The 16,992-nt window shown below is 38.6% G+C and overlaps 1 protein-coding gene and 1 pseudogene across 1 annotated transcript; one reads left to right on the top strand and one right to left on the bottom strand.

Annotated features, from left to right (window-relative positions):
* Positions 1 to 2,179: 2,179 nt before the first annotated feature.
* Positions 2,180 to 3,872, bottom strand: LOC104594621 (myb-related protein MYBAS1). The gene is made up of 3 exons (XM_010255000.3): positions 3,392 to 3,872; positions 3,116 to 3,245; positions 2,180 to 2,965 (listed from the first exon to the last, which is right to left on the bottom strand). Exons 1-3 carry the CDS (start codon positions 3,513 to 3,515, stop codon positions 2,428 to 2,430), a joined length of 792 nt encoding a protein of 263 aa, XP_010253302.1. The 5' UTR covers positions 3,516 to 3,872; the 3' UTR covers positions 2,180 to 2,427.
* Positions 3,873 to 6,623: 2,751 nt separating this feature from the next.
* Positions 6,624 to 16,992, top strand: LOC148801883 (kinesin-like protein KIN-14Q; annotated as a pseudogene).

The following is a 16,992-nucleotide window of genomic DNA, read 5'->3' as shown; positions in this document are numbered from 1 at the left end:
TACATCACATCAAATGAGATTAAGGAGTGGAGACAGGGAAGAGTGTACCTGAGGTCCACTTGGCCTTGTTGCAGTTACGTAGGTTTGATCCCACGCTTCTATATATGTTCAGAAGAGTGCTGAATGACCATCTCAGCTACTGGATCATCATCATTCATCAGCATATTCTGGGTTGACTGAAACAAACTGGACTAGGAGAAACAGATTTTTTTTTTTTTTTTGTAAAAAAAAAAAGGCAGCAACAGCAATTAAAATATAGGGGATGATGGATTTGAGTGGCTAAGCCACTAAGCCTCATACTTGGAAAAGGCAAAAAGCAAAAAGCAAAAGAAAGAGCTTTTTGATGTATCTATCTTATCACCTAAGTCTTCATGTTCTAACTGCCCTATGCAAGTATTAGACCCTCTTCCCCCCTTTCCTCTCCTAGCTCCCTCTTTTTGTCACCCAACTTTTAATTATGAATTAGCTAAGGGAACACCACAAGATAAATTTTAATTGATTCAGATGCATGCGACCTTGACCCCTATCCTTATCCAAAAGGTAACCATCCTTTCGAACAAAAACAATAGTAAATAACAACGTCACGACAATAACAACAGTTTGATTAAATTAACAAAGTAAATGCACCCATCTTGTTCACATCTTCTAAGGTCACCTAGGACCCTCTGATAACAGGGAGTTGGCTGAACTGAATTGCTTGTCAATTAGGTTATTTTCTTAGTGAACAAGTAAAGTAGTGTGCAACCACTTAACTGCTGAATGGCATGTCGGTAGACTACTTTACCTCTGAATATTTCTATTTTATTTAAGTAAAAGACAAATCAATAAGCGATTCGATCGAGTAGGTCAAGTTATAAGTTATCAATCGGTCTTTCAGAAGCTACCTTCAAATTCAACAACAAAAGGAAAAAGTACCAGTGAGAGGGAAATGGGAATGTTGATGGTGGCGGGAGTTGATGAGCAATTTCTACAAGTAAATCCTTTTGAGTATTAAATTTGGAGTTGTAATCTTTTATTGCATTTTAATTTCATAAGAGATTAAATCCAATGGATTTGATTGGTCAATTACATGAGAAATTGCACATATACGTTTGATTGAAAAATTAATTTTTCTCTTACAAAACTCAGTTTTGTATTTGTCCCACATTGAAAAATTATAAGCATTGTTTTCAGTATTTTAATAGGAGTTGATTTACACTCCTTAGAAATAGTAGATGAGAGTATGGGGGTTTGATAATCATGCAATGCGTGTGCGTGCGTGTGTGTGGCGCTATGAGGTGCACTTTGGTTTTGGTGCGATACTGACCGTTAATCACCGTTGATGAGATCAATGGTCACGATTCGATTAGGTGTGATCAAGAGGCACAATTCAAAGTTAACAATCATTAATTGTTAACTACTTTTTAAACAGTTGCAATGTTTGAAATTGTGACTGTTCAAGGTGCCTTCTCTGAACCAGCACCTACATTTTCTTCATACCTCTTCATAAACTATTTAACGAGCATGAATCAGATTTCAAAAACACACATTTTCGAAATCCACTTTCTCTCTCTCTCTGTCCGATCTGCTACAATCTCACAGAAGGTTTCTTTGGAGTTTCTTCAATTTTGCTGGTTGCAAATTCTCGCCCAAGGCTCTGTTGTATCCTGGGAACGGATTAAAGACAATGTCTTCAGATGCATCTTAGAGCTTCTCCTCCAAAAATATAGTGACCTCATTTTCCAATATCTTCTACGTTAATTATTGAAACAATTTGGTTGTGACACACATTCTGAAAAATGATATTTTTGTGAACACAGTTGTACTTTTTTTTGGTAATCCACAATCAGATAACAAGAATCATAACAAAGAAACACCACAAGCACCAAGCAAACAACAGAATAACAAGGAAAACACAGTTGTACTTGAAGCTGTTCATCAGGGCAATTTGTATTGGAGGGTGTCTAATATATATATTGATCCATTGGTAATTTAGTATATGAAGGTTAATAGAAGTCGTACAAAGTTTATTGAGCAAAATTAATTAACAAGTTTGCTGGTTTTGGATTAATTTGCTGCCATCTTAGGGGCATCCCCGTTAATCTTTGTTTAAGCCCATTTAATCTATCTATCTATCTAATAGACTAAAAAATCATTTATATATGAAATCTAATTAATTTAGGCATTAGAATATACAAATAAATTAACACACACACAAAAAAAAAAAAACGCTTTAGAGCCTGCTGGAACTTCTCTTTACTATGAAACTGTCTTAGCATGCATGATCATATGTGAATACATAATGGGAAAAGATGAGGAAGTCTCCTATTTGGAGAGAACACACATACAAACCATGGTTTATCACATGCTAGAGAGATTACAGAGTCTGTCTAAGAAGGTCGTCGTATATATGACAGCTATGGATTGGGATGATCAAAATTTTGGTCTTCAACACTTATCATGCATGCCCGATGCCGGAAGCAACATCTTGACGTCTTCTTCGTCGATTTTCCACAGTGTGTCCGAACAACAATAATCCCATAAAGGAGAAGTGACTACTGAAGAGCAATAGGAACTGTACCCTTGGTCGTTACTACATCCCTCGGAAACTACTATTTCACTACTATTCACCTCTTCCAGTGAAGCAATCTCTTTCCATATCTGATCCATGGGGTATCCTATTCCTATTAATGCATGACCTCCCTCCTCTTTCATCTCTCTTGTCTGCACAGCTAAATCGCCAGAAGCACCATAATCCTGCAACCATCCTTCTCCATCTCCAGTAGTATTCTGGGCCGCTTCGGGCAACGAAACCGGCGGAGGTTTAATATTATTTGTGGATGGAGAAGAACATAACTGAGAAGACGATGATGAAGGTGATGAAGATCGTCTTCTCTCTTGTGCCTTCTTCCTCATGTGTGTTCTCCAATAATTCTTTATCTCATTGTCAGTTCGGCCGGGTAATTTCCGAGCAATTCTGGACCATCTGTGAGTGAGTAATTAAGGTCGAAGCTCATCAGTCATCATCAGCAATTAAGTGGAGACATGCGTAGTGTAATTAATTAAGAAGAAAGAAAGGAGGAAGCAACTGATTAAATGGGTTAAAAAATTATGAAGACCGAAAAAAAAAAAAAACCTATTGCCCCAAAGAGAGTGGAGTTCAAGCACGAGGCGCTCCTCCTGAGGTGTCAACCTTCCTCGCTTGAGGCCGGGATGAAGGTAATTAATCCATCGTAACCTGCAACTCTTTCCTGTTCTGTTCAAACCTACAACAAAACCATGAGGCGGTGGTTAAAGGTAGGTCCCCCCACCCCCCCTCCAACTCCAAATAAAGCTTACCTAGCTAGCTACTAGTACTACTTACACTACCTACTAGGCTACTACTGATAACTGTCCCCCGCCACCTTCCAACCTGAAACTTTGGCTATGAAATCCCATCGTCGTTCTCCGAATAAGCCAACGAAGCACACCAGCTGCAGGTCCTCCTGCTCAGTCCACGGACCCTTACGCACTTCTTCTTGCACCATGATCACCATCTTCGTTAACTTGTTTGTCCTTGTCCCTCTTTGAGTTTGAGTTGAGTTGGGGAGTAGCCGAGTAGGAGCTCAGCTGCACTACGTATGGAGGGATTGGGGGTTATTGGCTTTGGCTTCTCGCTTTTGTCTCAAAACAAAATAACTGAGCTCTAGACTCCACCACGTACCACCTGCTAGTGCTAGTCTACTACTTGATGTTGTAGTAGTAGTATATAAATATTAACAGATTGATTGGTGGGATTGGGTCCGTCGCCTACGTAGATGTCCCCGTTCTATATATTATTATCTATATATAATGGTTGATTGTTCAAGCCAGCCAGAGCCTTGGGCCCTTGGACCCCATATAATGCACGCTTGCTTTGGCTTTGCTTGCAACCGGTTGAGTGGGACCATCCTAGCTAATAGCTGTGACGCCTACCTCCTGCCCTATTCTCCTCTCTTTCGTATGTGATCCCTCATTAATAAGATATTTAATCAAGCACTCCATGGTACATGCATATATATCCTTTGAATTTTGAGGATCATTAAGAGGTTGGAATTCTTTAATTTTAATTAGTATAGAAGCCCACTAGAAATTCTCAGTATAATAAAAGTGCAAATGAAGTGATTACATTCAACCCCAAAAAAAAAAAAAAAAATCTAGTGAAAACATGAACATCCAGAGGCTGGAGCTGATATACATTGCTCCTAAATCCTGATCAATGATCTTTATGTAGTATGTGGTTGCTTTCATGGCCATGAAGTTACAGTAACAAAGCAGCTGCTTAAAGCTAGCTGTATAAATATGAAAAAGGAAAGCCTTATGAAAAAAGAAAGACTTGCTCGATCAAAAGGAATGAAGCGAGTCGTAAAAATCGCTAAGAGCTGTTTGTCTGGTTCCAAGAATATACTAGTGCCCCTTAACTTTTAGTAAAAGGCCGGAGTGGCATGGAGATAACAGAGCAAGCCATGCAATTGCAAAGGAAAAGAAAAAGAACAACAAGACAAAGGCTAAAAGTATGGGCGGCAGAGGAGAGGTGTTCTGGGTTTCGACGTTTCGTGTAAGTAGGGGTGTCAATGGACTGGTTTTGGATTGGACCCTGTTCAAATCAAAATCAATTTCTAGGGATTGGACGGACCAATAATAAGACATATTGAATTGAACCAATTAATAAGACATATTTTATGGTCCAAAGTATTTATTATTGATCCATCCATAATAGATTTATATTGGACTGGGTTGGATTGAACCAACATCTGGCCCATTGATAGAATATAAGAATATAGGTGTCAATAGACCAGATTTGAGTTGGAACCCATCAAAATTAAAACCAATCTGTACGGTCCGGACATTGAATTGGACTGGTTTAAAATGGTCCAGAGTATCCATAGGATTGGATTGGACCAAATCCATCTATAATGGGCTCATATTGGACCAAATACAGTCCAATTGACACCCCCTACGTGTAGGCAAGCTGCTTCTCACAAGTCATAAGCAGCTAGTAAGCAAATCAATCCACCATACCTCTACAAACGTTTTAGGGTCTCTACAGAACCAGTAATGGCCTGGGCTGATCAAGGCTCGGGACTTGAAAAGGCTTTTACATAATGCCAGTGCGCCCAGAACTGGTACCATGAGTCACGATGGATGGAGGTAGAATTTCATCTCACTCAGGACCCATTAAATTTTCTGGAAGCACAGGACACATTAAACAGGCCAATTATATTGGGCGTGTGTGTGATTTATAAAATAATCTCCACTCCGTCTCAAATCCCATGGACCGCCTATGTTATGTAGCTAAGCTACTCTTGCGGTTGGCCAATGACCATGACTCATGAGACTGCTAGCTAGTCTTAATTATCCTCCATTCGGATCGGACTTTGCCTCCACATAATGGGCTGGATTCATCTGGCCCAAGTAGTACTCCTACACTTGCCCAGGTTCATTATTTGGACAATTGGACCCAATCTATTGTTGCTTACATCCCATACTGCAGTTGTTGATGATCCACCTCTTTTATGTGTATAATATGTATAATCATTAATATCAATATATATATATATATATATATATGTGTGTGTATATATATAACGTTGCTGAAAAGGGAAAATCGAAAACATGAAGATATAAACCAATGGGTTTGGACCACATCATCACGTTTAGAAGAAAAGAAGCATCGGCGTAAGATCACAATGATCCACTTAGCAAGTCCTGAGTAGAGCAGATAAATGGAGTATTACTAGTGGGCTATGCACTGGTCAATTCAACATCTGGCCCATCTACGAGCCCTATAAAATAGATTGGTCCAAAACCCAACTCTAAAAGGCAAAAGAGCCAATTGGGTGAACTAAAAAGAAAAGTCTAATTCTATTTACCTGCTTCTCAAAAGATAATAATAATTAGAGCAAGAGGGCATTATTTTAATATGGTTTTTATTTTATTGAAAACATTATTATACACCAGACGTTTAAAATAAAGTTTTTTTTTATTATTTTATTTTGGAAAGGGCTGGCGTCATGTGGCTGGGAAAACTAGTAACAACATTATATTGGTGGTGGTAATGTTAGCACTGTATCCGGCATTGTTCGAGTAGCTCAAAAAACACAGAATTATAAAACCATGGTTTCGTGTTTGCTTTAATTCAATGGAGCGAGGAAGAGAAAGAGAAAGGAGTAGCTAAAAAGATGGACTAATATGGCGTGGATGCCATTCATACTTTTTGTGGCCACCCCACTTAACTCCTATCTCTTTCACCCTATCTATCAATCATGTTTAGTGAACTTATAATATCATATCTGAATTTTCCCCATATTGTTGATCTAGAGAGAGAAAGAGAGAGAGAGAGGATTTGATTAATGCACTATTTAGTTGGGTGGATGGGTATGGTACTATGGGCTTATATTAGAAAAGGTAAGCTACTTGACAATGTAAGGTTTTAGTTTTACCATCCATAGTATTTACATTACTAATTATGGGAAGGACTGATAATCTCTGAATTAAGTTGATGATTATGACTATTGATGTTGATAATTTTATTTCCGTCTGCGTCTATCTATGAACATACCGACAGTAAAGTGCTAGTCTTTTAAGTTTCAATATTCAACCAGAGCCTGGGCCGGGCCTGGGGTATGCTAACTGCTTACGTTGAGAAAAGCCCCTATGTGATTGATAAGCGCTTGAGCCCATACGTGACAGTGATGCTAGGCTTGGGAGATATTGAGACAGTAACAGACATCTATGGTCTACCTACCTACAAAGGTCACACAAAGGCCAATGTATCCAAACCGGGCGCTCACATATGAGAATTAAAAGATGGGGGGGCGGCAACCAAATTGTATCCACTAAGGTTTTGGAAACAAATTGGAAATGAGCCCACAATGGATCCACTTGCCCAAATAATTTAAAAGAAAACATATTTGCAGAAAAAAAATATATATCTGAGAATTCTACGAAGATAACACAGGCTTAATATCACTTTTATATATAACATAATTAGCCACGTGGCAGTATTTAGAGAGTAAAAAGAGTGTGATTTGATTAGACATATGTAGCTTTTAATGAGTCGAGATAGAGAGAAAGAGAGTGGGATTTATCAAAGAAATAATATTAGATTTTAAAGATCTTAAGTGGAAAGAAGATAGCATGGTTTCCTCTAAAAAAACAGAAGATAGCATGGGTCCACATTATTTCTTATATTTTTATTTTCAATTAAATCGATTTTACCACCCCCTAGGCCCCTACCCCACCCACACCTTTTTAGTTTTGCTTTTATTTATTTAATTATTTATTGTTGTTACGTGAAAATGAAATGGGCTTCACAACAGGAACTTGCCCTCCCAAACTCCCAAAACCATGGTTTTTAAAATCAAACCGGCCAGGGGTCCGGTTATCGGGTTGAATGGTCCAATCGTTTGAATTGAATGTTTGGCTTGTTCTGACAAAAAAATAAAGAAAGCAGTCAAAACGGTTCAAACGGTTAATCGCCTGGTTCAGCGGTTTATTAACCAAAATTAATGGTTTTGGGGGAAATCTGGTTTTTGGAGAAAATGGAACCGGTCACCTGACTAGTTCCTAGTTTTTCCGGTCCGACCATCCGGTCCAGTCCAGTTTTAAAAACTATGCCCAAAACCTGTATTATGTCGACTAAACTTATTGCAATCAAAAGGCATTAAAAAAAGGAGCGGCAATAGCAAAATGTGGAGTGGCTATAGAAAGACCAGATCTGCTCCTCACATAAGGCGCCTCACACCGACCTTACAGGGACATCCTACCATATATTGAAAACATCTCCCATACTTATTACATTATTATTAATGGGAGATATTCTCAATGCATGGTGAAATATGCATGTGAGATTGGTGTGATGTGCCTTGTGTGAGGAGCATATCCCAATTCGGCTATGGCCTATATGCCACTCTAGATTCAAGAAAAAAAAAAGACAATTAACTGCGGTGTGGACAATTCCGTGGTATCGACGTCAAGCACACATTATTTAATCATGCAGCCTGCAAGTAAAGCCTTAAAGGATGGGGGCCCAACATCTAATCGATCCAAACTCAAGGCAAGTCCAAAAAGAAATGGGCCATATGACATTTATGACAATATGACAGCAAAGGGTGAATTCACATTTCCAACGTGGTAAGAGGCACATATAGAGATATATTCCCCGTTTGGGAGGGATTCAATGTTGATTGAGCCGCTTTATGGTTTTTCAATCATTGTTGATTTGTACTATTGGACCATTCAGCTCAGAAATCGGCTATACAATCGGTTCTGTTTTACCTTTAAATTGTTCTTTTTTATCAAGGGGTTTTTATTGTTCAGTCCACCTTAAAAATTTGAGCCCTACCGTATAGATGGGATGAATCTTAACCATGGATCGATATTAAATTCATGATCAGGATGTGGTTTATAGGGGGGGCTATTAATAGACTAGGAGGAGCTGTAATTTCAGATTTCTGAGGTGGACTGTCATCTATTTATCCCTTTTTCTTCCAAAACCATTGACTTGGTCACGACCTACTAATTCAGACGGTCAATTTGTTAATCCATTTTACCTAGATCACATTTTTTTTTATTTTTACATTACAACAGGTCAATCTATTTGGACCAAACAGTCGAACCATTGAACCAGAAACTGGAGACCAAAGTGATTCTAATTCTGGGTTGACTTTTAAAACATTGCAGAAAACTACCAAAATTAGTTTCGTCATAAAATTGATTTCTCAGTTTAATCTAAGTGTTCTTCTTTTTTTTTTTTTTTGATTGTTTGGGTTCTTAGTTTTACAACTTTCTATGTAAAATCTATCTTTGCAAAGCTAGAACCTGATGGAGGCCCATCTCCCCCCTAGGGGCGGCAACTCCTAGGATAAGGTCAAAAGTCCAAGATAAGTCAAGAAAGGATAATTCAAGATCCATCAAGACTTAACCCAAGACTCCAAGAAGCATCAAGATTAGCAAGATAATCCAAGATTCATGCATCAAGGGAGATCGGACGGTGGAAGCTCAAACCAAGAAGAGTTCGATCCTATCAGATTAGATATTTGGATCTATCCTATTTGTTATTTCCTAGTTCTTTTACAATTTCTAAATGTATTATAAATACTGCTATTCTCCCAGAATTACTCATCAATTCATACTTCATAATTCCAGAGTTTCTTCAAGTTCTCTTCTTCCAATTTTCGCCACCTTTTCTCTCTCCTAGAGAATTCAGTGTTCTTCGCTAGAAGCTAGCGATCGCCCGGTGCTTGCATAGCCAGCCCGGTTTTTCATTGCTTCCACGCTGCGTCAGGTGGTATCAGAGCAAGGAATTCGCCCAGTCAGATGTCCAACCAAGACGGTAGCAGTCGCAACCCACCCCGTGACGGAGATCAGGGGTTACAAGCTGTTTGGAGAGCGATTGAAGAACAGCACACGGCCACACGTAACATCGAACAACAGTTGGCAGAGGTGACTGAACAACTACGAACCTTGTTACGGGAGGTTGTCCCACGGAACCAGGAAAATCCACAGCAAATCGAAGGAGACAACCACGACAGACCACCCGTCAATACTGCGTTTCGATGTCCAGTTCTTGACGACGACAGTGAAGATGATTTAGAATTTGGTGGTGCTCCAGTTCTTCCCGGCAACAGCAGAAACGGCAGGAATTGGCGCAACCCCGACAACGTTGAGCACTCACTGTTGGGATTTTCAGTGACCTCTCCGGAGTTGGTTATCTGTGCTGGCTCGCCAGATTCAATGAGACACCAAAACACCTAAAGACCATAGGTCGGGGGAATACTAGAGCCTTCATTGAACTTTCTCTTGAGGAAGGTATTCACGGGTCAGAAACTGAGGGGGTTCAAGAGAACCAATCTACAATGTCAGATTTATTTTTAGAGGTGCAAACCTCAGAAGGAGACGTGCTTGTTGAAGCTTCCCTCGAGCTTCCAATGTCATCCACAACCCAAGACAACAGTTCCCTTCCGGTGCTAAGCATAAATGCAGGAGGAATAGATCAGACTGTTACTTCTGCTGGGGTTGACTTCCTAGAGGACAGTTTTTTCACAGGCGGAGATGTTATTAGAATAGAAAGGAAAATCACAGAAGACGATGAATTTCTTTCACTGTACCAAACTGCTTGATTTGGGAACTTCTCGTACAAATTTCAAACACTGGATGTTGGGAATTATCTTATCGACCTGCATTTTGTAGAGATCATATTCACAGATGGCCCACCAGGGATGAGAATATTCGATGTCTTTATACAGGAAGAGAAGGTTCTCTCTCTTATAAACATTTATGCTCGGGAAGATGTTCAAATTTTTAAGAGCCTGGGGACCGATGTATCTTGGGCAAGGGTATCTCCAGGAGGTTCAGCAAGACATGGTCAAGTGAACCCAAAAGGAGTGCAATACTACAACAATCTTATAAAGGAGTTATTACATAATGGTATTGAGCCTCTTGTGACCATTTTTCACTGGGACGTGCCACAAGTTCTTGAGAATGAATATGGGGGATTCAGAAACAAGAGAATTATAGATGACTACAGTGAGTTTGCAGAGTTTTGTTTCAAAGAATTCGGTGACAGGGTGCGGAAATGGGTGACTATGAATAAACCATCAATCTTTGCTACACATAGTTATGGAAATGGAAAAGATGCACCAGGGAGATGTACAACTAATGAAGGCAATTGTGCAGCAGGAGACTCCTCAAGGGAACCTTACATTGTTGCTCACAATCTTCTCCTTGCACACATGCGTGCAGTCAAAATCTGCAGATCCCAGTATCAGCAAAAGCAGAAAGGGGTGATTGGCATCTCCTTATACGCAGATTGGTATCTTCCTTATTCATCTTCAAAACTAGATGTCGATGCAACTCAGCGAGTTTTGGACAACAAATTAGGCCTATACTTGGATCCACTTGTGTTTGGGGACTACCCATACTCCGTGAAGCAGTTGGTCAGAGATCGGCTTCCAGTATTTAGTGAGGAAGAATCAAAAGAAATCAGGGACTCTTTTGATTTCATTGGATTGAACTACTATATGTCATCGTATATAATGGATAATTCAACTTCTTATGATCCTACACGGAAAAGTGACATCATTGATGCGCCTGAGAGCCCAGATATTCCAGACACCTTTGCTACCACCACAAGCCAGAAGGGTGGAATTGCACTTGGACCCAGTGAAGGAGGTGTGGAGTACTGGATATCTTATCCTCGTGGGATAAAGTTACTTGTAGATAATGACAAGACTAAATACAGCACTCCTCATGTTTACATCACAGAGATAGGTTACGTAACTCTGGGCAATGGACAACCACTCGAAGATATTCTTGAAGACGCAGACAGGATTCAATACATCAAGAATTGTCTCGATTATACGCTTCAAGCCATGAGGGAAGGAGCTTTACAAACTAAAAGGGAATTTTGCAGATGCAGGCCTCTGGACACAGAAGAAATTGCTACAGGAGCACCAATGACAATTTATGGTGGACTTATAGTCAAGGTGAATGGTGTAGCCAAGAAGGTCTTCAAGTTTGACTCTGTCTTCAGCCCACAAGCAAGACAAGCTGATGTATTTGGAGAAACAACCCCCTTGGCAACATCAGTCTTGGATGGATACAATGTCTGCATATTTGCTTATGGTCAGACAGGAACTGGGAAAACATTTACAATGGAGGGAATAGAAGAACCACGTGGAGTCAACTACAGAACCCTTGAAGAGTTGTTTCGCATTATAAAGGATCGGCAGGCACTATTCCAATATGAAGTTTCTGTAAGTGTCGTAGAGGTCTATAATGAGCAAATACGAGGTTTGCTTGTGCCCGGACCTTAGCCAGGAATAGCAGCAAAGAGGCTTGAAATAAGGCAAGTTGTAGAAGGCATCCATCATGTTCCAGGACTGGGTGAAGCCAATGTAAACAACATGAACGAAGTTTGGGAAGTTCTAAAGACAGGTAGAGTTCGCATTCAGCCTCGGAAATATGGCCCATACAAGATCCTCAAGAAGATCAACGGCAATGCTTACGTAGTGGACTTGCCAGATCACATAGGTATTTCCAAAACATTTCATGTTGCTGACCTTCATCGCTACCTACCAGAGACAACCCTCGCATATCCTAGCCACGACTCGGGGTCGAGTCTTTCCCAAGTGGGGGAGAATGATGGAGGCCCATCTCACCCCTAGGGGCAGCAACTCCTAGGATAAGGTCAAAAGTCCAAGATAAGTCAAGAAAGGATAATTCAAGATCCATCAAGACTTAATCCAAAACTCCAAGAAGCATCAAGATTAGCAAGATAATCCAAGATTCATGCATCAAGGGAGATCGAACTGTGGAAGCTCAAACCAAGAAGAGTTCGATCCTATCAGATTAGATATTTGGATCTATCCTAGTTGTTATTTCCTAGTTCTTTTACAATTTCTAAATGTATTATAAATACTGCTATTCTCCCAGAATTATTCATCAATTCATACTTCATAATTCCAGAGTTTCTTCAAGTTCTCTTCTTCCAATTTTTGCCACCTTTTCTCTCTCCTAGAGAATTCGGTGTTCTTTGCTAGAAGCTAGCGATCGTTCGGTGCTTGCATAACTAGCCCGGTTTTTCATTGCTTCCACGCTGTGTCAGAACCACTGCATGAAAACCCTTCCAACTGGCTCAATTGCTAAGGTCTCTGGTTGGGATAGATCATAGAATTACAATCCCACCTTCACCAAGTCAGGGATTATGTGCTAGCCAAAGGTCTTGAGATAGGCCTTATTTGCTTGCACATAGTGCATTAGTGCTTTTCCATGTTACACCGTAATGTCCAATCTTAAAGCCCAACATGTTTACATGCATGTAAAAGAAAAGAGCAAGATTTTTTTTTATCTCACAGTTTACATAATTCTGTACCTCTATTTCAAAAGTTTTTAGACCTCATTAAATTGATGAAAAAATTTTCAGGCTGAATACTTAAGAGTTACAACTTACAAGTCAGTCCCTTGTACAACGAAAATTTTTTTTCGTGTCATTTGCATCACAACAAAATGCAGCTTAAATATTTCTCCTTTGAAAGCCACGGCTTGAAATATTTCAGCGCTCAGTTTTAGAAGAATGAAAATACAAATAAGTAAAGTACAAAATCTTATATTCAATATTTCTAAATTTTGTATTTACACTCTTCTCAAATTGAATCTTTTAGAGAAATAAACGCAGCCTAACGTCAACATAAATTCCATTGCTATAAATAAGAAATAAAAACTGTGTTCTTAAATAATTTCATCCCAGTTAAAGACCAATTACAACTTGGAAATGATAAAAAACTGTGTGTTTTTTGCAATCTATAGGTTGAATCTTTATCTCATTTATTTATCAACTGCCAGTTTTCACAAACAGTCTTATTCTCAAATCTTTGGAATCTCCATCTCCATAACTTGTTTCAGAATTCTATGTCTTTGGATATCAAAAGAATGTACAACCTTATCAATGATCATAATCTTTTCCTGCAAATTCTTAGCTGGTTAGCTATTGCTTGGTACTTTATCTGGCATGCCAGGAACGAACAAGTTTTTCAAAATAACTCTATTGGCCCAGCAAAAGTGTCTAAATTAGTGAACACTCTCTTTCATCTTTCTATAAACCCAAACCATGATTCCCCGCCCTCCTTGAACCCTCGTGAATAGAACATCTTAACTCTCAGTTTGGGTCAACAGACTGATTATCTCATATTCAATGATACAGGAAGGATATCAACTTCATTATATACTTTTGGAATCATTATTGTTTCAAAAAATTTATCTTGTTTAAAAATAATAAGAGGTCGTACTTCTGCAGTTAATTCAGTTTTTCAGGCTGAGTTATTTGCTATGATGATGGCTTTAAAAGAACTTCAAAATTGGAGTTTTGGAGAAGTATGTATCTGTGCTGACTCCCAATGCCTGATAAGCTCCCTCAACGATCAAATGGATTACCTTTGGTCATGACACTGGATGTTTTTGAAATCTCTTTTGTTATTAAGGAACCTAAACTCGGCAAAGTTTTTGTATATAAGTAGGAAATGTAACTCAACAACCCATGTGGTATTCCAATTTGCCAAAACTCACTCATCTACATTTTTTTGTTAGTAGCAATTACTTTGATGGGATACCTAGGGTTGAAAACTGTATATCTGTCTCTTTTTGCTAATATAATATTTACTTTTCAAAAAGAAATAAAAAATAAAAACTATTGAATTTTTTATATGTAAACAAATGGTGTATAATACTTCAAGCCCGGCCCGGCCTGCATATACTTAAACTTGCACATTTTGTGTATAATGTATATATATGTATACATGTTATTTTACACTATATTATATATTTTATATATAAATATTACAACATGACATGTATAATTTATATTATATGTAATATTTAATATTATATAATGTATAAAATAAATTTATATGCATATTATGTCATTTAATATATAGATATATAATGTTTTACATGAGTGACATTGGCCCGGAATCAAGCCCGGCTTGGCCCGGGCCCGTATAGACCTGGGCTAGGGCTTATGATTTAGGCCCGGAACCCTGGGCCCGGGCCTAAGCTATAGCCCTTATCATAAGTGCAAAGCCCGGCCCAGCCTGGCCCATGATCACCCCTATGGGCAACCCAAAGGTTGGTAAATGGTTGGATTCACCTTCACTAGGGGTGGATTCGAACCAAGCCAAGTTGAATAGTATGAGGCTCAAGCTCGGCTCGCCAAGGTTGTATAAGGCTCGAGCTTGAGCTCGGCTTGAGTCAAAAACTCGTAAGCTCGAGCTCGGCTCGACTCGAGCTCGATTTAAGAGAAAATATTTTATAAAAATAAAAAATGCTTTTTATTTGATATTTAAAAAATTAAGAATTATAATATTTTTATTATATATATTATTTCTATAATTTTATTATATATATATATATATATATATATATATATATATATATATATATATATATATATATATTCGAGCTTGGCTCACGAGCTGAGTTCTATTAGGCTCGAGCTCGATTCGTTTATTAGTCGAACCTGTAAATAGGGTTCGTGCTTGAGCTCGGCTGAAACTGAACCGAACCGAGCCGAGCTCAAGCAACTTGTGAAAAGCTCAGGTCATTGCCACTCCTAACCTTCACCACATAACTTCCTCCATGTGATGGAAATATGTGATTTCATGGAGAAAAAGAAAAAAGAAAAACTCGTATTGATCCGATTAAGCTACTGTTTTTCTAGAGACCTCGATCTATTGATGATAGGAGCGCTACAATCTCAAGTTTCTCTGAAATGATGGCTTCCTTCAAAGAGTTCCAACAAACTCTCAATTAAAGAGTAGCCAAAGCCATTGATCGTGTGTCTAACTCGGAAAAGGTTCTTGAATTGGCTGAACAATCTGTGGTACCAGACATGCCGGAGATGATAACAACTTCCAACGACCGACAAACAACTCATGAACCAAACCAGGTTAGTGAACTGGCTTGGATTCAGGTTTGTTCTAAACATTCAAAAAAGATTTTAAAATGTAATGAAGATTCTATTGATAGATCTCCAGTTTTTTTATGATGATCAAAGCTATTTTTTGGAATATTAGAGGCATTAGATGCAAGAAATCTCTAAGAAGATTAAAGAAATTTATAAAAATGCATAATATCTCATTGCTTGCTATCTTTGAACCATTGATTGATGCTTCTGAAATTTCTAGAATTAAAAGACAGCTAGGCATGACAGGTTTCTTACCAAATGGAGAGGGAGTGTGCAAGATTTGGTTATTTTGGAATCTTCCAATACAAGTGAAAAATTTCCACTTACACCCCCAATGTGTAACTTTAGAAATCTCCTACTTAAATATAGATGTTACCTGTTTTATTTCTGCTATTATGCAAGGTGTGATTATAGACTAAGAAGGAATTTGTGGGATTTCCTAGAAGACTTTGTCAACACATGTAATTCCCCCTAGTTACTAGGAGGTGATTTTAATGATGTTCTAAATTTGGCCGAAAGACTGAACAGACATGGCCTCTCAAACAATCGAACTCTCTCGATGCAAGACTTTAATGAAGCAGTCAACAGAGCTCAATTGTTAGAGGTGGGTTTTAATGGGCTGAATTTCACCTAGACCAATGGGTCTTCGTGGGCACGCTTGGACAGGGTCTTTGTGAATAGTTCTTGGACTATCCAGTTCCAACAAACAAATTTAGATCATCTTAATAGGACGGGATATGACCATTGCCCCTTACTAGTGACAGTTAAGATCGATTATCCTATGGTCCTAAACCTTTCCAGTATCAACATATGTGGGCCACTCACCCAAATTTATTGAAGTAGTAAAAGAAGGTTTTTCCTAATTTTGATGGAAATGCTATGCAAGTTCTAGCTTCTAAACTAAAGAACTTGAAGGAAAAACTAAAAGTGTGGAACCAAGAAACTTTCGGTGATGTCTTTCTAAACATTAAATGGGCTGAACGTGCTGTTACAGATGCAAAATTAGCATTAGAACACGATGGCTCAGAGGCTACAAGACAAAATTTGGTTGATGCTAAAGAGCATCTAAATCAATTTCTACTCCAAGAAGAAATTTTCTTAAGACAAAAATCTAGAGAAAAATGGCTACAAGAGGGAGACAAGAATACTCGTTTTTTCACTATTCAGTTAGAGCCAACCAAATTTCCTCTTGTATAAGGAAAATAGAAGTAGATGGAACTATTACAGAGGATATGTCTATAATTAAAAATCATGCTATCCAGTTCTTTCAAGATCTCCTCACTGAAGAAAGTTGCACTAATCATGATCAGCTATATGGTTGTATCCCTGAGATGATTACAACTGAAGAAAACCTTGGTTTGGTAAGAGTTCCAGACTTCAATGAAATAAAAGGCACGATTTTTGAAATGAATGGTGATTCGGCCCCAGGTCCGGATGGCTTTGATGGTCATTTTTTGCTCATTGTTGGAACATTGTAGGTGAGGATATTTGCCATGCAATCAAAGAAATTTTCATTACCAAATCTCTTCTAA

This window comes from Nelumbo nucifera, chromosome 2 (genome assembly GCF_055504915.1).
Source record: "Nelumbo nucifera cultivar China Antique chromosome 2, China Antique-T2T, whole genome shotgun sequence".
NCBI classification, from domain to species: Eukaryota; Viridiplantae; Streptophyta; class Magnoliopsida; order Proteales; family Nelumbonaceae; genus Nelumbo; species Nelumbo nucifera.
Note: the sequence above shows the minus strand (reverse complement) of the source record. Positions and strands in the feature narration are given on the sequence as shown.

What these genes read in the sequence shown, in the direction of transcription:
- LOC104594621 (XM_010255000.3), bottom strand. Translation starts at nt 3,515, where the DNA reads ATGGTGATCATGGTGCAAGAAGAAGTGCGTAAGGGTCCGTGGACTGAG. An exon ending in TTTCATAGCCAAAGTTTCAG is followed by an intron (nt 3,246 to 3,391) that starts GTTGGAAGGTGG and finishes GTTTTGTTGTAG; the next exon opens with GTTTGAACAGAACAGGAAAG. An exon ending in CACTCTCTTTGGGGCAATAG is followed by an intron (nt 2,966 to 3,115) that starts GTTTTTTTTTTT and finishes ACTCACTCACAG; the next exon opens with ATGGTCCAGAATTGCTCGGA.